Source organism: Hevea brasiliensis, chromosome 16 (assembly GCF_030052815.1).
Source record: "Hevea brasiliensis isolate MT/VB/25A 57/8 chromosome 16, ASM3005281v1, whole genome shotgun sequence".
NCBI lineage: Eukaryota > Viridiplantae > Streptophyta > Magnoliopsida > Malpighiales > Euphorbiaceae > Hevea > Hevea brasiliensis.
This window is the reverse complement of record NC_079508.1, coordinates 56,487,421-56,507,223: the sequence shown is the minus strand read 5'-3', so window position 1 is coordinate 56,507,223 and position 19,803 is coordinate 56,487,421. Positions and strand designations below refer to the sequence as shown.

At 35.3% G+C, this 19,803-nt stretch overlaps 3 protein-coding genes and 1 long non-coding RNA gene across 5 annotated transcripts; 3 read left to right on the top strand and 1 right to left on the bottom strand.

Moving 5' to 3' along the window:
• Nucleotides 1–726: 726 nt before the first annotated feature.
• Nucleotides 727–2,015, top strand: LOC110666408 (uncharacterized). Its single transcript, XM_021826894.2, has 3 exons — nt 727–823; nt 909–1,235; nt 1,772–2,015. Exons 1-3 carry the CDS (start codon nt 727–729, stop codon nt 1,930–1,932), a joined length of 585 nt encoding a protein of 194 aa, XP_021682586.2. The 3' UTR covers nt 1,933–2,015.
• A 556-nt stretch (nt 2,016–2,571) lies between these two features.
• Nucleotides 2,572–7,662, top strand: LOC110666324 (uncharacterized). 2 transcript variants are annotated; one of them, XM_021826764.2, is made up of 3 exons: nt 2,572–2,809; nt 4,015–4,309; nt 7,182–7,662. In XM_021826764.2, the coding sequence occupies exons 2-3, from the start codon at nt 4,044–4,046 to the stop codon at nt 7,402–7,404; spliced, it is 489 nt and encodes a 162-aa protein (XP_021682456.2). In that variant the 5' UTR covers nt 2,572–2,809; nt 4,015–4,043; the 3' UTR covers nt 7,405–7,662. The 2 variants fall into 2 exon arrangements, with proteins under 2 accessions (XP_021682456.2, XP_021682455.2); XM_021826763.2 differs by lacking the exon at nt 2,572–2,809 and having other exon boundaries at nt 3,416–4,309.
• Nucleotides 7,663–8,013: 351 nt separating this feature from the next.
• LOC110666407 (uncharacterized) lies at nt 8,014–9,323 on the bottom strand. The gene is made up of 2 exons (XR_009144820.1): nt 9,024–9,323; nt 8,014–8,264 (listed from the first exon to the last, which is right to left on the bottom strand). It is a non-coding gene; the product is annotated as an uncharacterized LOC110666407 (long non-coding RNA).
• Nucleotides 9,324–9,426: 103 nt separating this feature from the next.
• LOC110666325 (mitochondrial import inner membrane translocase subunit TIM10) lies at nt 9,427–12,708 on the top strand. Its single transcript, XM_021826765.2, has 6 exons — nt 9,427–9,581; nt 9,672–9,722; nt 9,882–9,934; nt 10,154–10,192; nt 10,325–10,394; nt 12,457–12,708. Exons 2-6 carry the CDS (start codon nt 9,678–9,680, stop codon nt 12,505–12,507), a joined length of 258 nt encoding a protein of 85 aa, XP_021682457.1. The 5' UTR covers nt 9,427–9,581; nt 9,672–9,677; the 3' UTR covers nt 12,508–12,708.
• Nucleotides 12,709–19,803: the final 7,095 nt, after the last annotated feature.

Below are 19,803 nucleotides of genomic sequence, written 5' to 3'. Positions count from 1 at the left end.
AAAAGAGAAATAAAGGGCCATTGCAGGCTAAAGAAAAGCTAACAACAGCCCTTAATAGTGCTGCAAGAGAAGGGAACGCTAGAGTGGAGAGACACTCATGTATTATTTTTAGCATATTAACCTGATTATGAACAGGCGGGCCTCGTTATTTGAAAGTAATTTTGTCAAATAAAAGGATCAAATTGAGGCAACTGGTGGGATTATACCAGTAACCAAATTTTATTTTTAACAAAAATGTACAGTTTCCATACATTGCCATTATGTATGTATCAGTACCAATACATTAATCCAGAAACATCTGGCGTAATATTGCCCAATGAGAAGCAAACCTCCATGAAATTTCATGGCCAAAAAAACAAAGAATAGTATTGATGAACTTTGGGGTTGAGACTTGAGATTAATATTCCCCTTTCGTCATTTTCTATCTGCCAGCTTTCTATGGGATCCCATTTAATAGAATGACATATATGCATGATTTTTTTTTCTTCATATGATAGTCCTGAAGTTGCAGCTGGCTGATATTTACAAAAGGAGAAAGGTTCCTACGGGATACAGCGTCGCATAAAGGATCCAACAACAGTTGATTTTCGTTGCCAGCAAAACACGATAATACCAAAGGGCTTCAACCTTGTTTTATGTTGATTCCTTGTATTTGATACTAAACAATCATTGACCGTTAATGTATCCTCATAACACTTGTCTACTATATAAGCCCCGCAAAGCCTGATGTCACACATTCTTTACAAAAAGAAAAAGCTTGCTAAACTAAAAATGGCCTTGATCATTTTCCTTGCTACGTCTCTTCTCCTCAGTGGAGCTCTTGGTAAACCCATTTTAAGAATTTCTCCATTTTCTTTCTTCATGTAAATCTATAAAACCATTAACTCTTTCTCTTTTAAATTGTTCAGGTGAGCTTGTGTGCGAGCAATTGCCTGTTGAGCTTTGCTCATACTCAATTGCATCTTCTGGGAAGCGATGCTTGTTAGAGAATTTTCCAACAAAAGATGGAAAGGTTAAATACCAATGCAAGACATCAGAGGTGGTAGTTGATATAATGCAGGAATGGATTGAGAGTGATGAATGTGTTAGTGCATGCGGACTTAATAGGAATACTATTGGTATCTCATCAGATACTCTTCTTCAGCCTCACTTCTTGGCTAAATTATGCTCAAATGATTGTTATCAAGCTTGCCCCAACATTGTTGATCTCTACTTCAATCTGGCCTTGGGAGAAGGTATATTTATTTTTCAAAGAGTATATAGTTCCTTTTCTAATTTAATTTCCATGGCCATGAGTTTTGTTTAGGAAGGAGGTCAGGTTGATTATCCTGATTCTTCTTTTTTATATTTTAGCTTGTAATGGATTATTTATTTGTTTTTTTAAGAAAATTATCATTGTTTAATATCATATTTATTTATTATGTTTGACCAATAATGAATCATTTATATTATTGAAATTATAAATATTATAGTTAGGTGTCGGTCCTTGAATTAAAATTCGAGTAACGCTATTTAGCCCAACAATAAAATTTGTGTAATTTTAAAGTTTAGGGTTAGAATTTTAGGATTTAAATTTTTAAGGTTTAAATTTTTAAAATTAATTAGAATAGTTGACACATGTTATTGTCGGGCCAAGTAACATTACTCAAATCAAAATTAAATTATCAGATCCAGTAATTAGTTCCAAATTTAACATTTACCAATTAATTACCAACTGCACTGACATTAATTATACGAAAGAAATTAATCCATTTTGTACACTAATTTACAGGACTTTACTTGCCTAATCTCTGTGCCAGTCCTCGCCGGGCCTTGTCGGCAACTAGAAGTTCCGGTAATTCAGCCCCAGGTCCGCTCTCCGGCGGAGTTTCGCTGGCTGCTGCTCCCATCTCTGGTGATGTGGACCCAGCCTGTGCTCCATCTGCCATATGATCTTGTATCACAAGGAGTGAAAATGATCTATTACTTATTTTGTCATCAGAGTTATTTAGATTAAAATTCTGTCTGAATTACATTGTTACATCCTCATTTAAGTATTTTAAGCAGATAACATATTAAAATTAGCAAAACACATTAGTCAAGTTCTGTCTGATTTGTATTATTCTTAATATTGCATACAGCATGTTGCGTTTTCAAATTAATAAAAAGTAACCAAAATTACAAAATATTAATACAATTTATTGTATCAAACCCATATATTACTTTGTTTTGAAACTCGCTTACTTTTTAGAAAGTGAAGGGAGTGAGTTGCTTAATTTTTAAAAAGTTGAAATAAAATTATAATTAAACTAGCTGATTTTATCAACTTCATCAAATTTTTTAATAAACAACACCTAATAAATTGTCCTTTTCAATGCAAAAAAAATCACTAAACTTTCCAATTCTATGCAAAACAAGTCTCCCCACAGGAAAGGATAATGCATTTTTAATGTTTTTTTTTTCCTGTACAAAAAAGCTATAATAACTCACTCTAACAATATGCTTTATCTTTTTGTCACTTCCCACACCTAGAGAAAGGAATAATTGGTCTGTGAAGCAAGCAGTGAATTTTCGTCAAAAGGAAAAAAAAATTAAAAAAGGGTATGCTAAAGATTGCTCCTCAAAATTGGAGAAAACATATGGGACTACGTCTCGCTGGTCAGCTTTGTTTGAGTGTTGTCCAGTGGCGACAGGAAAGGGTGGCCAGCTGAGGCTAATAGAAACTGGACAATTTTTGTTACTTAGTAGGACAAATTTTGTTATGAGTGGCTAACTCAAGTACAAGTGTGGTCATTTTTCAGGCACACTTTTCCTCTCCTCTCATTTTCAGGTAATATCAAAACGCCCAATTTAACCTCACAACAACTGAGAATCCATTTGCTTTAGATTGCATTATACCCCTCTTATCTTTGAAGGGATCCATTTTTGTTATCTTTTCATGAACACAATTCACTGAGCATTTTTGTTAGCCTTAGTATCATAGTTAATTACTCCATTATTACCAAGAGAGTAATGCCATCAAATTAAAACTCATTGATAGTGATCATATTTTTTTAAGCAAACCTTTCATTAATTGGCAGTTTATTGTTTTGTTATGATTTAAGAAACATTATCCCTTGTTGGGTTTGATTTGTAATTTGTATTTATGTAATTAGCCATTGATAAAGTATAATTATAGTTTGATCTGATCAATCAACTGGAATCCTTTTATAAATTATAGCCATTGAAAAATAAAAGAAGAAAATCATAAGGGTGTATCATTGGTATGGGACCACCATGCAACTAGCCTCGAGATGAGAAATTGGCTGGTCAATTAAGAAGTAAGAGTTGTTAAACTAGCAGGCTTATACTTTGTCCCAGATTAATCCAAAAATGAAGCTTAAAAAAGGTATTCAAACCTTAATACCAAAATTAAATCATGTCCTTTTTGTATAGTAAAAAAATGGAGATGACCTGTGGTTTCTCCCTAATTCTAGGCCAGGAGCTAGGAATAGGACGTGCGTCTTGTTGCCAGTTCACAAACCAGCAACAAGAAAGGGAAAACAGTAAAAACTAAACAGTCTTTTGGAAAGTTAATATTTTCTTTGTAGGGAGAGACTTTCTATAGAAAATCTTGAGAAAAAAATTGAAAATTTAGAAATGTGTAATGGTTTGAAGGTTTGAGAAAGGAAAAGAAAAAAACTTCAGTTTGAAATGCAGCAGATGCATAATTATACTGCTGTGCACCAATACAGCCCAAAACTGACACAGATATTGAGAGAGAGTGATTTTTTGATGAAGTTTAAATAAACAAACCCCCTCCACCTACTCTGATTCTCCTACTCTCTCTCTATAACTCCCCCCTCTCTAGGTCCAAAACTCCATACCACTCCGTGTCTCTTAGTGGGTTCATGTGTGTTATAAACTTATAGTTCTATTCTAATTGAAGCAAATGTCTTAAACCCTTCAAAACCCCGAGCTCTGATCTCGTTTCATCAAATTTTCCTTCTGGGCGTCGCACGATGGCAACGACACACACTTCCCATTTTAACACAGGCCACCATTTGAGCCGTAGCAGCAGTGATATGTCATTCTCTGGAGAGATTGGTGCCCACAGGGACTCTTCAGTTTCAGATTGCTTGTCAGACGTAGATTTGGAGAGTGGGGCTTTGGAGGGGAAGCTGCATTTGGATGATAAAACTGACAGAGATTGCAGAATTTGCCATTTGGTTTTGGAGAGTAATGAGCTAGAGAATGGGGCAGCTATTGAGTTGGGGTGTTCCTGCAAGGGTGATTTGGGGGCTGCACATAAGAAGTGTGCAGAGACTTGGTTCAAGATCAAGGGTAACATGTGAGTAAGCAATTCAGCTTTTTTTTTTTTTAATTAAGAAAAGGTATTTTCTGATGCATTTAATCTGCATTTTCGGAAAATTTGGATATCCATTTGATGATTTTGAAGAACTCTTATGTGTTTTGTCTTTATCCAAGTGTGTTTTTCTGGAATATTATGTTTGTTCGTTAATAATTCCAGCTACCCTTTTCTTGGTTTTGGTAGCTTGAGGAATTTCTTTTGTACCAATTTGTTGGATCCAGCATCTTGGTGACTTGAAGTGTTCGAAAATTGAAACGGAATCCTGGAATCCTACTTGTTTGTGTTTGTCTGATTCGTACTGTTAACCTGTGAATACATTTTTTTTTCCACTTTTGTGTTTTCCTGTTTGTGCCAAACCCAAATTAATTGAGGGAAAATATCCACTAAAGTTTAGGTTGTAATTGGAAATACTACTCTCTTTGGATAATTAATACTATCTAGATTTCCTTTATCCTTGTTCAACTGAAGTTAAAGGCTTCAGTTTTCAGTTAAGCAAAAAAATGCGGCTTATTTAAGTTGGCATGTTGTGTGGCTTATGTTGGCTTATGCTTTTCTTCTTACTTACTTGCAAAGGTTTCCTAATCTTGTTTAATGATAGGGTAGCATATAAGCATATTTGAATTTCCAAATATACCTGAATAAAGTTTCTACTTAATCAAATTCCTAGCCAGATAACCAAATAGTTTGGCTAGGAAAGCCCTTGATGTTTCTTTTTGTGAAAATGTTTATGCTCAATTGAATTTGCTCATGAAATATTTCCTGTTTCAAAAATTTTCACAGTTAGGCTTTGTTTGTTTTACGGAAAATAACTTATATATGAGAAATATTTTTAATGAAAATATTTTCCGTTGTATGGTTGTAATGTTAAATTAATAATATGTATTTATTTCTGTATATATAAATGTGTTCACATTTTAATAAGATTATCAAAGTTTTAGAAAATGAAAAATGACTTCATCTTTTGAAAATAAGAAGTCATTTTCCTTAAAAATGACTTAATTTTCACTTTAACTAAGAAAATATTTTTCGTTGATCAATTTTTTTAAGTGTCCCAAACATTAAAAAATACGAAAAATATTTTCTAATTTCGTAAAACAAAAGGAGTCTTAATCAACAGTATCATACCTTCTTTGAAAAAAAAAATTTCTACTTATCCTGCTTTTACCGATCATTAACATATATATGTACCTTGTGGTTACTGTTAGCTCCTGTTCCTGTCATGTGTTGGTCATGGTTGTCTTTATTCTTTTGCCTCCTTGTGAGCTAGATGAATAACGTAGAACAGAACTGACCAGCCGAAGGCAAAGAAGTAATGACGAAGAAATAGCAATTCTAGTGGTCACCACTATGCCTTGGACCAACGATGATTTTTCTTTTCTCGTAAATCATAATTTAGAAGGCCTTTAGTGGTCACATTTTGTGAAATTTAACTTTGTCAAGGAGTGTGCGGTCCAGTGGTTAGCTTACACACTTGTCTCTATGTACTATCATTGACTCTTGAATGTGGACTTGTGCTTGTCTGCACATATGCAAATTTAATCCACTGCTGGAGTTTTGCTACTGTGGATGTCTGGGAGTACATGTCCTCTTCAGTTTATTGTCTCCATGCATGCATATAATGATCCAAAAGCATTTGATTGTCTCCCTCTTATTGTTATCTCCTGTTATCGGTTGTCCTTGCCTCATAGATCTCTCACGCTTTAATTATTGTATTCCTAGGGCTCGGTGAAGTCAAGGTTGTTGATGAAAATAGAAGTACTCATCAAATGGAATAATTTATTTGCCTCACTGAGATAAATTGCTGATTATCTTAAGTTCATAAAATTATCTTGGCCTCCTCATGTTTGAACCAGTGACCTGGAGTAGTGTCTGGAAGTAAGGAAACGAGAAGGAAGAGGCTTTTGATTATAGAAGAAGGTGTAATTTTTCTTGAAAACATAAGGTGGTTGTGTGATGCAAAAACTTCTTAGCCTATCCATGTGCGAATATTTTCACATTACTGCGTAAAAACACAACTAAAGAACCTACTTCTTTGAGAACACCTTTCTTCATCATTCTATTCGAATGATATGCAGCTGAGGAGCCATTTTGGCCATGATTTCATTTCATTTTCCACGTTGGTCAATATCGTGTACTGTTCATCCATTTCTTCTTTTACTTGGGAATTTGAGCCCTGCCATCGTGGTTATAACCACTGCAGGTGGTTTTTAGTTGTTGACTTCTTCATGTAGGTAATCATCTATCATATATTGACATATGTATATTTCTTCTGTTGAGTTTCGTTGACTATTTAAAATGCTAGTCACCTGGTTTGTATACTTTTTAACTAATTCAAGAATTTCTAGCCCTGTTTTAGCATATATGATTTTATTATTTTGGGATTTCTTGTCAACGTGTGGAAGTGGATACTAGATCAGTGAAACTAATCAAGAAAATCAGGATTCTTGAGGAGATGAAAAGTGCCAATTAGAATGGATGCATATAGATGGTTCAGAAAGGTAAATTGTACCCTTTTTCCCTGGTTCCATAAGGTAAATTGTATGATGTAGAAGTGAATGATTACCGAATAACCTAAAACTCAACACTATATGAATGCACAGCCCATTGTACGCTGCTAACTCTTTCTATTTTACATTTCCTTTAGTAAATTGAGTTGATGTATTTTATATACTGAGGCTAGGTTAATGCTTACTGCGTTTTCCATAAGGTTCAAACTTCACCTTTACTGTACTCTGGTTTTTCCCCAAATGCTCCATGCTTAAGGTTTCCGGCGAGCACTTCATTTTTAACTATCAGAGTTCTAGTTTGTTCTTTTCTTATTGCTGATGTATTTTCTTTTTAACTTTTGCAGGATATGCGAGATATGTGGTGTCACTGCACTCAATGTTGCTGGCGAACAGGCAAATGGGGCACACAGTGCTACCGCTGCTCTCTCATCAGCACCGACAGCACCTCTAATATCGGTGGAAACTCGAACATTCTGGCATAGCCGGCGCATTATGAATTTCTTGCTTGCTTGCATGGTCTTTGCATTTGTCATTTCTTGGCTCTTCCACTTCAAAGTCCTTTCATGAGTCGACGCAAGAGGAAGTAGCCCAAGGGATAAGGTGTCATCCCCAACTCTCAATTGGTTGCTTTGGTACCTTATTCACACGTATCCTCAATTACCCTTAAATGTCTTACTTAGAGGTGGTTCCACATTAGCATGCTACCTTGTGTACTTGTAAAAGTTTATGTTGTAATCATGTATTAGTTCTGGTTTCTTCTATGTAAAATTGTTTGAACACTACCTTTGAAAGAAAAGAAGCAAGTCTTTTAACTGTGTTTAGAAACCTATGTTGGTAAGGCTAGAACCAATTTGCCATTTGGTCTCTGGAGGACAAAGTAGTTTACCACTTGTACGGGCAAAACTGGAAACCCAGCGGACGTTGTTCTACTGGATCCAAAACAGACTCAGAAACTTCAGCGGCTCATCTATGGACATGCTTACAACGGTTAAATAATTTGGATCATTGTGTTATTAAATCAGACATGCAGATGCCTATACTATAATTCGTATGGACATGCTAATTAAGAGGACATGCCTCATTGCTTATGGCTTACCAGATGATTAGCTTTTTGCAATGTTGAGACTTGACAATCAAATTTAATTCATTATCAAACAAGTCAAAATATGCAGCATAGAGCATAATAAATCACTGTGATTGAATGGAGACAAATACATGCAACTGCGTTCAATTACACCTACAGAACTTGGATGCCAAGATCACATGGGTAAGATGTATCACATTTCAACCATCACTACCTGTTTCCATTTCTATGGTATTGTTTGTTCTATAATCACCAACAATCTTGTCGAAAGTGCTCCTAACATGCTGGCATATCAACATCAAATTCTGACATCCATCTTTCAATACCTCCCTTGCTGGATCACCTGAAAAATTTCATTCAAGTAATTGAAACTCACAACAGAAAAAGCGCGCATTAAAGTTGTAGCAGATGCATAGTTACTTAAAAGGTTGATGTCTTGATAAGGATTCACATGGAGTAGTAGAAAATTAGCAACATAAAAACCTCATTTGTAACTGTAAGACTACTGATGAATTGAGAATCGTAAATATAATATTCTTTTAACTGCACTTGCTATCTTAAACAGACAAGGGAGCATACATGCATACACATAATATGCGCCAAAGAGAAGAAAAATTCAAACCAAAGACTCATCCCAAGCATACCCTATTCCTTTACCATCTTGGCCCAAGTCCAGGGCTAAAATATCTGTAATAGGTTGCAAATAATTATTCAAGAAGATGATGCGAATTTCCAAAACAGTACTCATAATGAGCTAGTAGCAAAATTCCAAGAGCTCTGGCAATTATATAACAAAGAATGTAAAACTATACTCGTATATCAACCATTTGCATGGACCAAAACAATGTAAATAAATGCTTTACAGACAAAACCAACCCTATTGAATTAGAAATATTAAATGGATACTTGGTCTGCTTTAGATGGTCAATATTACTGTGATCTGCCACAACCCATGACAAAATGGGTGTTAATGCAATGAATCTATATCCTCATGAATGGATACATGGGTTTGCTAAGTTGCACAAGAACATGAAATCAAAATTGAAACATATAAAATCTAAGCACCAGAGGCAGAGATTAAGCAGAAGAATGGGTCACTGACTCTTGATTCAAGGTGAATCTGACAGCATTTGCAAGAATGTGATCTTCATCAACGAACGAGAACGTTGCTCTGCTTGGATCTGTATAGTACCATGCTCCATTGCTTCTAGTTACTCTGCAATCATAAAAAATTTATATATATCAAAAAAATCCTTGTTCTACAATCAAAACAGAAGAAAAGGAATCTTAAGCTTAAAGAAGGAGAACATTAAGTGAGAGATGGTATCTGAAACAAGGTAGTTATGGAGTAGAAGAATAGATAAAACCCCTCACAAGTCCAAAAACCCTATATCAGAGTTTTCAGTGGGCTAGAATCGTCATTTAAACCCTCTTAAAAATAGTTATTCAGGTTGCATGGACTCTCCTGATTGGCCCTTCTTAAGGCTTGAGTAACAGGCCTGTCTCTTCAACAAAGGCCGCACCTTTCTCTGTTTCTCTTTTAAATCAGACACCCTTCTTAAACCCTAATCCATGCCTCTTTTATTGAACTCTACTCCGTTCCACCTTTCAAGTCTCATTTTTATTTAGTTTAACAGTTTGTTGAGTACATATCTCACCGGTGAGATTTAACTCGTTGGCAATTCTTGCGCCTCTGATTCTAAAGTAGCTTCCTTTGATAGGATTTTTATTTGGGTCTTTGTTATTTCAGGGTCTAATGGCTGCTAATACTGATCTACCCCCAGGCGTGGACAAAGAGCAGGTGGGTATTTCTCCTTCACCGATTTGAGTTTCTCTGACATGGGATTTTAAAGAATGAGCTCGAATAGCACCTCGCTTTACAGATTATTATGGGGGAAAAGAAAAAGGCTTGCTTTTAAGAGTGTGGATTGATTTCATTTTTATTTTGATGATTGTGTAGGTTTTTGGCATGCTAGCTATGGAGATGGAGTATAAGGTAGAGCTGTTTAACAGGTAGCTCCATGTGGTTGTAAATATCACAACCAGCCGTTAACATTTTCTTCTTTGATTGTGTGCTTGATAAATTATGTACTTGATTCGCAGAAATATGTGAAGGTTAGAGCTTTCTATTTCGGTTATGTATTTTTACAAAATTTTGTAATATTTTTGTAGGTTCCCAGATAGAAATACTGAATTTTCTCTGTTCTGACTATTTATTTTCTGTTAATTCAGGCTTGCTATGGCATGTTTCAACAAGTGTGTTGATAAGAGGTAAGATATAATTGCTTTTATGTAGAAATCCTTGTGGAATTGGTGCAGCTCTGATCCAAAAAAAATCAGAGGTTATATGTTGTTTTGAAAATAAACCTTTTCAACATCGATTTTTATGCTTCTTGTTTTCAGGTACAAGGAACCTGAGCTAACTATGGGTGAAAATAGTTGCATTGATCGCTGTGTTTCAAAATATTTTCTGGTGCGTTGTTTACCTCTTTTCATTCGCTACTGGTTTTAATTTACACCTGGGCAGTAATTGGGCCAAGTTGAATCGATAAAATGCAGTATTTAAACTTAGTTTAGAAACTTAAAAGCCCAAAACTTAACTTGAACATAACTGTACTTTATTTTTTTTTGCTTGAACTGGACTTGATCATCAGTAGAAATACAAGTGAATAATTCTGATTCATCCCTAAATAAAATTTAGATAAACTTGGGTGTGCTTGAATTCAAAATCTATTAGAATTTTCTTCTTAGACGAAATAGTAAACATAATAATATAGTATTTGAATGCTATAATATAAATGTGTTAAAAAAAAAACTCTATTAGCTTCATGAGCTACTTGAGGCAGCGTTATCAAGGCGAAAGGCGACAGGGGGCCTTATGGCCTGGGGCGATGCCTTTTTGAAGCAAGGCTCCATAGTCTAAATTACCTAAATTATATATATGTGTGTGTACTTCTAACATATTAACAAATTAAACAATAAATTAAATAACTAATTAACAAGAATGTCAAGTTAAAGTAATAAGAATAACAACAAATTAACAATATCTATAAAAGTTAAACAACTAATTAACAAGAATATCAAATTAAATTAACAAAAATAAGAACAAATTAACAAAGTGAAAGTAAACAAATTAACAACACCCATATAAATTAAACAACTAATCAATAAGAATATCAGGTTAAAGTAACAAGAATAATAACAAATTAATAAATTGACAAAGTTAAGGTAAAAAAATTAACAAATTAACATTACCCATATAATTTAAACAACTAATTACCAACTAATTAACAAATTAACAACAAAATATTAAGAAAAAAAAGAAAAAAAAAGTAAAATTAACAATTAAAATTAAAAAAAAAAACTGAACAAAATAGAAAATTAACAAGACTACTGCATACCTAATACCCATACAGCAAAATTATATAAGAAGGAGAGGAAAAGGAAAAAAAAAAAAAAAGTACACAAAACATACTGCAGCACAGAATGGGGAAGAAGAAGAATAATGCCCATACATCAGCATTAGAGAAGGAGAGGAAAAGGGAAAAAAAAAAAAAAAAAAGGTTACCCAGGTGAATAATGCCCATACAGCAGCATTAGAGAAGCAGGAGAGGAAAAGGAAAAAAAAAAAAAAGGTTTCCCAGGTCGTAGCAGCAGCAAGGAATAGGGGAAGAAGAAGAAGATGAAAGAGGGATCGAGAGAGAGAGAGAGAGAGAGAGAGAGAGAGAGAGAGAGAGAGAGAGAGAGAGAGAGAGAGAGAGACCTGAAAGTGCTGCTGAATGCCATAGTTGAGACTTGAGAGTGCCGATCTTCCTTTCTCGTGAGGACTGAGGCAGGTGGCTTAGGGATTTTTCTTTTATTTGGCTTTAAATAATTTACAAAAAATTGTCATTGCATTACAAAGGCGTCGCCTCAAGGGGCCTCTCGCCTCTCGCCTCTCACCTCTTTGCTTCGGGGCGCTCGCCTCTTTGAAGGGAACCCAGGCGGTGCCAGGCGAGGCGTGAGAGTGGCGCCTCGCCAGGGCGCCTCGAGCGCCTTTAACAACACTGACTTGAGGTGGTTATCTTATTGCATGCTTTTGGCTAGACTTGCTAGTCTAGCTATTTGGTTCAAGCTCAAATTGGTATCGAATTCAAATATTTTGCTAGTCAAGTCCAAGTAGCACAATTGGTTTACATCCTGTATTACTATGATCAAGGTGGTCAAAAGTAAAATATTCAAAGTGATAGGTCTCTTCATTGCCTGACGAACAAAGCACAAAAAAAGCATCGAAATATGACTATATGTTTAGTGCTGATGTTGGCTTTTCCCTTGTTCTCAGAACACCCCTTTTGATTCTGCATGATGCATGTGATTGCTTTGATAATGTATTGGTGCTTGTGGCCATTCCACACTTATTATGAGTTTTTGGCTGTAACACTTCTGTTGGTTTATTTGTTTTTACCTTCTAGTTTTGTTAGTTGAATGGCTAATTCTGCTAATATATGCACAAGACCATTTTTTTGATTGCTGAAAGCTCCTTTCGGTTTTTCCAGGTGAATGGTATAATTGGCCAGATGCTCAGCGCAGGTCAGCGTCCAATGTGAAATTCGTATTTGTTGTAATTTGGAAATTTTCTAAATGAAAATATGGTGTTAAGTAGGGATGGGAAGGAGACTGAAACTGTGTATTTTTTTTTTTTTAATGTTCTATTTGCCTCTAATCCGTGATGTCATTCTGTTGTGCTCCATAATTAGCAACATTTTTGCTGCTTTAATAAAATTTTTAACCCTAGTAATTTTTCTTTATTAATGTATTATAATGATATATTATTTTCCACTTGTTTGTGCACAACAAATTACTTGGAAGAACATAATGGCATATGAATATCATGGTTAAATTATTTTATTGTTAATTGCATTAAAAAGTCCGTATAATTTAATTTCGCCTATTAAAAAGGACATTTGTCCATTTTCTTGTGCTTTTGCTTTTAGTCGATGTATTTGAAGATGTTCAATGGGGAAAGTCTTCTAATGCCAAATTTATCCTCCTAAACTTAACAATAAAGACCACAAATTTCCAAAATTTTTATGCCCCAAAGCCACAGTTTGTGCCCTTCTCTCTCTCTCTCTCTCTCTCTCTCTCTCTCTCTCTCTATCTGTCTGTCTCTCTTACAGAACGCCAGGTCTGCGTACCTGCGTTAGCCCAGCAGGCGCTCACACTCTGAGACAAGCTCAATTTGTTAAACATTTTGCGCTAGGATATATAGCAATCGTGGTAAAATTGATGTTGGATTCGCTAGCGCTCGCAGGCATGTACCAATACCACCCATTCCATTGATCCCAACAGTGGTTTGTGTGAAGAAACTATAGAACCTTTCACAGCCTGAGACCCTCAACCCCTCTTCCACCACTAAATGAACCTTTGCATAACCCAATAGATTTTCTCTCTTCTCCATTCTTCCACCACCAACCCCACCGCCAATACTTTCCTTATTAAAGCCAACACAGGCCATTCTCTCACTTACGCTCAATACCCACACTCCCTCCCTCACTCTCAATGCTCTGTTAAGAAAAATAATAACTCATAATTTAAAAAATATAAAATTTAAAGTGGTTTGGTATAACTTTAGTTCACAAATAAATATTATTATAAGAAAAATAATTACAAGCACTAAATTTTCTCTCTCACAAATCACTCAAATCCTTAAACCCAATTACACCCAAAACCTTACAAGAGAAATTCTCTCTAATTTTTCTCTCTCAAAATTGGGCTAAACCATCAAAAAATGGGTTTTCTATCAAAATTTGGCTCTATTGCAAAATGGTAAGCTTGGCACCTATTTGTAGTTTACATAAGGCGATCCACTCTTGTGCCAAGGAAGCCGGCAAACTTCTGCAACTTTTACGAGTTACATTATATATATATAATAGAAAAGTAAGGCACCGATTCAACAAATCTCTGCATTTTCAAATCATATAGAATTAACTTTTATAATTTTTGTAAAAGTCAATTTTCGCTTGCGTAATTCTTTCCACCATTTTTATCAATATTATCCCTTGCCTCAACTTGCAGATTTACAACTAATGTGCTACCTTTTAATTTGTAGAGATTTCTCATGCCAAGCTTCTCACTTTTCATGATCACAAAAGTAACTCGGCCAACTCTCATAACTCCACCTTGAATGGAACACCTATTCCCCAGGAAATCCAATTTTCCCAGAGAAATCAAGTTCCTTTTAGACTTAGAAAAATTCCTCACATCATCACACAATTTCACATGATCACCCTTCAACTTGATCTTCACTCTTTCAACACCTTCAACTTTCATCTTCTTGCCATTGGCTAGCTTTATTTTCTCTCCTTTCTTTACTTCAAATTTATCAAACCACTCCTTGTTTGAGCATATATCGAAAGGATAAGTAGAATCCATTAACTACTCATCTTGTAATGGATCCTTTGTTTTTCCCTTACAATCATCCACACTTAAAACATCACATTCAATTTCTTCATGAGTTGCAATTGTAGCAGTCCCTTATTTTCTACAACTCTTCTTAAATTCATTTGTCACGACCCAATCTATAGGCCTGATCGACACTAGGACCTGAGCTAACCTAAAGCCCCCGAGACTCATAGTAAGCCTAACTATTCCTTAACTCAATCTTAAGGTCCATTTTAAGCTCAATTTCGAGAATTCAATCAGACAGAGTCCGGCCATAACATGGACCATACAACAGGAAGTTTTTCACTCACTCGACCTGTAAGCATAACATATAACAATTTGGAGAGCTCAGCTTACTCTCCACATATTCATAATGTCATAAAATCAAATGGGAGCTCAGTTTTCTTATCCAATCCAATTATACATGCATTTAATAGGTTTACAAATCCAACGTGACAATTATAATATAGACCCAAATCAAATAAAGTACTTCTAATACATGTGGAGTTCTAGAATTTAGAAAAGTTATACAAAACATAACCGATATCACTAAATGACCTGTGAGGAGAGAGGCAGGTTAGAACTCAACAAGAAATCTCCTGTATCTTAGAAAAATAAGATGAACAGAGGTAAGCATTATACCAATTTTAAGCATAATTTCTGTAGCTATCTAAAGCTAATGCATCCTAAAAAGTGGAATGCAATACCTTCATAATTTTCATACAATTCACATTATAACAATAAAAAGGTAATTTGGAGCACTCACGCACCTATATAATATTCAAACAGTACATATATGAGAGCTGATCCCCTATACATCTCTCTTAATCTAACCTCTGCTAGTGAGTACATCTCAAGCTAGACTTTCGCTTGATAGACCAAATGCGGGGGCCAGCGAGATCAACTCGAGCCGTGCCTACCCCGACGTATCCATAAAAGGATCAGGTCCCAGCGAGTCAAGCTCTAGCCGCATCTACCCATCCTGTCCATATCCAATGTCACACACTACACGCACGCCAACACACGCACACTACTCCAAATTACCATAAAACAACACCATAACATTTCATCAAATAAAGATATAATATAAAACATGCATAGTATTTAACTATATAAATATATACTTATAAGTGATGCATGAGCATGCCTGAACATATAATAATATTGAAATTATAATTAAAATTAATATTTTACTTATAAACGTAAACCGAGGTTACTGTGGTGGCTGGACGGAGGAGGAAGGCTGTCCCAGCTCACCTGACAATTATATTATAATTATTTAATATAACTGACTCAATACAAGTTTAAAAAGAACCAAAGACACCCTAAGTTGTGCCGAAAATCCAGCAGAGTTTTCCCTATACCTAGGACATACCCAACCTACAAAAAGGCTCAAAAATACACTTCTATATCCACAAGTCACACAATCATACCTCAATCACATCACATGGCCCCTCCTGGGCCCATCCAAACAGTCAACAATTATAATTTTGAAAAATTATAATTTAGTCCCTACAACTAACCATTTTTACAAAAACTACCCATTTTTACAAAAACTACCCAAGTGAGTTCTAAATATTCTAAAATTTTACCTCGCGGTCCTTAGCAATATTGCTAAGCTAATATAAAAGGAATTATAATTTTCTAACTACCCATGAATATTTTATGAAATTTTATTCTAAACTTAGCACTATAAAATTGAAGAAACTAGGAGTTCGGGTTTACCTATACCAATTTTGACGCTTAGAACACGTCCGAGGCATCTGAAAATGATGAGGTAGCCTATAAATTTGATCCAGTTTTAAAGTGATTCTGACAGCTTATCTGCTCAGCTTGAAATTATAGATTCAGGGGACGGTCGAATTACCACGAAATGAAAGTACTTACGCAAAGCTCACAGCACTAAAGGTTAGACTAAAATATTTATATTTACATATAAAATAATTATTTAAAAATTAGGGGTGTTACATTCTCCCCCCTTACAGAAAATTCGTCCTCGAATTTTACACAAGACAGAATAAAGAATTATAAGATTACACAGTGGACAAGTACGTGTACTTATTGCGTATGTCCTACTCTGACTCCCAAGTACACTCTTCTACCGATTGGCTCCTTCACAAAACTTTAACCATAGGGATCTGTTTTGACATTAGTGCCTCATCTGAAAGTCCACTATGGCTATTGGCTGCTCCTCGAAGGTTAGGTTTTCCTTTAACTCCATTGTATCAAGTTGTAACACATGGGAAGGACCAGGTATGTACTTCCTAAGCATGGAAATGTGGAACACTGGGTGGACGTGAGAAAGGTTTTGTAGTAATCCAACTGGTCAGCAACTGTTCCAACTCTATCAATGACCTCAAAATGTCCTATGTATTTAGATGGCAGCTTGCCTTCCTTCACACACCTCATAACTCCTTTCATTGGGGAGAGCTTTAGGAATACATAATCACCCACTGCAAACTCTACATCCTTTCGCCTAGGATCCGCATAGCTCTTTTGTCTGCTGTAATATCCTAGCTATCATTGTCATTTCGCAGCGAAACTCATACCTCAAGTCACTCCTTAATCTTTTTTTAACATCTTCAGTACTCACTATACCTCTACTATGTTTGACTTGATATCTCATAACTTCCATCAGCTTTGGTGCTTACCTCTCCTTCATTGTGCCCTAACGTATTTCTTAGTGACTTCAGTCCCCATACCTCTGTTTCAACAATCTCTGCTTTCTACAGACATGACTTATGTTCCTTATCCTATAATATCCTATAAGATGCTTTACTGTAGCACCTAACATAGGTATCTTGTTCGACATCTTTACTTGTCCTATGTCCCCATTGGTCAACACCTATGCCTCTTCTCATTCCGATGATACTTCAAATTCTCAATTTACTTGTGTCATTACTAAGGTCCTCAAATCAACCCCTGTTTATCTTATGTAACTAATTATGTAGAGCTCTATCTAAGTATTGAGCGTTCATATTTTATCTATTAATAGTAGAAAATGGGTTGGGCCTCTTCTTTAACCTAACAAAAGTCTACATATTCCTAAGCCATCCCGTCAAAATAACTTATCGTATCCTAATCCTTTTATGAAAAGAGAGTTACTTGCCTTCTGCTTGAAATTTCTTACTATCTGATGTGCTTCCTGACACATTGGTACTTAAATCGAGGCTCCATTATTCCTTTATCTTACCATTTCACCATAATTTGTTTTAAACATCCCTTAGTGTGTCCCTAGCGTACTTATTCCTTCTTATCCTCATCATTGTAACCAACTCTACTGAGCTTTTCACCTATCCTTTGAATCTTATCCACTTTTTTTTTTTTTTTTCTGTTTCTGCTAGTGTTGATATCTTTCTAACTTATTGTACTTATTCTTTAACCTTTGTCCTCTCTCACCCTTATGCCTTTCCTTCAAGGATATCCATCCCAACATCTATTTTGACTTTCTTTTTATCTCTCAGTCCTATCTTGATTACTAGTTCCATTACTTCTAGGATTTTAACCTTACGATTGGCTCCTATCAGCACATCTTTCACATTATGTAACACTTGTAATTGACCCTAGAAATTTTTTTTTGTGTCTCCTTTCCTAACTTAACCATTAGAACATTATCATTTCCTACTACCCTTTGTAGGAAATTGCTCATCATAATTAGATAGGAGCCCTTTAAACTATAAGTTGCAGCTGAACTAATATAGCTATGGGAAATGTGTGCTAGGCTATAATTTCGGTCAAGATACTTCACGTGTTCATTCTCCTTAATACAACCACACATACTGCCCACTGCTCTCCAGACTTTAACCTTAAAGTTACCCATCAGCAATAATTTCATCCACTAAAACTTATTCATAACTAGCTCCTCCTCTAGCTTATAGTTCAGAAAGGTTGCGAGCCCTGGTGACTAACTCGACTTAATTCTAGTAACTACTCTGATCGTCCTTTCATACATAACATCAGGTATAAGCTTATCGTCATTTTCTTTTTAAGAAGAATGTGTACAGACTGGTGCCTATCAGGTTCTTAAATACTAGGTCATCATAACATTATTTCCCTTACTTATGTACACTTCTAGAGCCAAAGGTATGATCTAAATTTGAAGAGAAGGAGAAATCTTCTCCTACTGACATCAACACACCATTCATGTCTCTTGGTCTTCTCCCTGAAATTTCATCATCTCTACATAAGATATCAACTACAGCAATCCTTCTATTGTACTACCGATTTGCTTGATATATCATCTTAAGATTTTCTATCTCCACTTGTACTACAATTCTACCTTTTTATGCCTACCTTAACTCTTTTGCATCCCTATAGTTTAATGTATTCAAGAAGACACCTCTCACTAGTAAACTCTTCCAAAATGGATTTCAATCATACTTACTGTCATAACTCTTATACTTGTACTTCTCAATGACTTATGAATGTCACTCATATATATCTCTTTTTGCTCTATCTCCTTCTGTCGTTTTGTCACTCATTTTCATTCATGCTTCCTTATAAAGTGACCCTATTGGTCATACTAAAAATGCTTACCTAATCCTTGATCGCAAACTCCATAATTGTTATCTCACCACCTCTACTCAGGTCCTAAGCCTATGTGCCATTTTCCACCATCCTTTTTGTTCGTTATGCCTATTTGAACCATCAGGTTTACTTTTATTTAACTTACTACTTATTAATTCACTCCTTTGCCTGATAGGACAGTTCAAGACACCATTGCACATCCTATAACTTTTACTTGCTCTAGTTACATTCCTCAACTAACTTTCCTCATACTGTTAGAAGACTAAATGGACTTATCCCATTGCTACCTACTCCATCTTGGAAACAGGAATAGACAGAGTTTGATCCATATCCTGCAACTCTGAACCCCATGTTTTGGCTCCTGACACTGCCCGAACCATGACCTGCTCTAAGTCCTAAACTTTTGGATTCTATATCTTGACAGCTATCCTCACTTATGTACCCTCATTCTAGGTTTTCTAATATTGCCTTTCAATTCATCATATTTACCTTGCTCACGATGACACTTTATATACCTTTTATCACTATATTGCCTTTCAATTCATCCTATTTACCTTGCTCAGGATGACACTTTATATACCTTATATCAGACTTTGATCTTCCTGACCTTGTTCTATTCTTGGCTATTCGGTTTGCTCTTTAATTCATCTCTTTTATATTACCCAAAGTAAAACTTGACTATTTTATTCTTTAGTGCTACTCTCTTTCTTGATCTGACTGTCATATCAGGAACTTATATCCCTTCACTGTCTCTATCAAGTTATCAACACCTTGATGTTACTCAAAATTGGTGATTTAACCACTCTGGCTGGTACTTCTATTGTCATTCGAATTTCTCTCCTGTTGCATCTAAAATCAACTATTCAAATTTTCATTTCTATATTTCCTTTTATCTATTGATATTTTATGACTTATTTTCGCTAACTTGTAGTCAT

Coding starts and splice junctions, on each gene's coding strand:
- LOC110666324 (XM_021826763.2), top strand. CDS start 3,981: ATGGCAACGACACACACTTCCCATTTTAACACAGGCCACCATTTGAGC. Junction 4,310..7,181: donor TTCAAGATCAAGGGTAACAT/GTGAGTAAGCAA, acceptor TAACTTTTGCAG/GATATGCGAGATATGTGGTG.
- LOC110666325 (XM_021826765.2), top strand. CDS start 9,678: ATGGCTGCTAATACTGATCTACCCCCAGGCGTGGACAAAGAGCAG. Junction 10,193..10,324: donor AACAAGTGTGTTGATAAGAG/GTAAGATATAAT, acceptor TCTTGTTTTCAG/GTACAAGGAACCTGAGCTAA. Junction 10,395..12,456: donor GTGTTTCAAAATATTTTCTG/GTGCGTTGTTTA, acceptor CGGTTTTTCCAG/GTGAATGGTATAATTGGCCA.
- LOC110666408 (XM_021826894.2), top strand. CDS start 727: ATGTCACACATTCTTTACAAAAAGAAAAAGCTTGCTAAACTAAAAATG. Junction 824..908: donor TCTCCTCAGTGGAGCTCTTG/GTAAACCCATTT, acceptor TAAATTGTTCAG/GTGAGCTTGTGTGCGAGCAA. Junction 1,236..1,771: donor CAATCTGGCCTTGGGAGAAG/GTATATTTATTT, acceptor ACTAATTTACAG/GACTTTACTTGCCTAATCTC.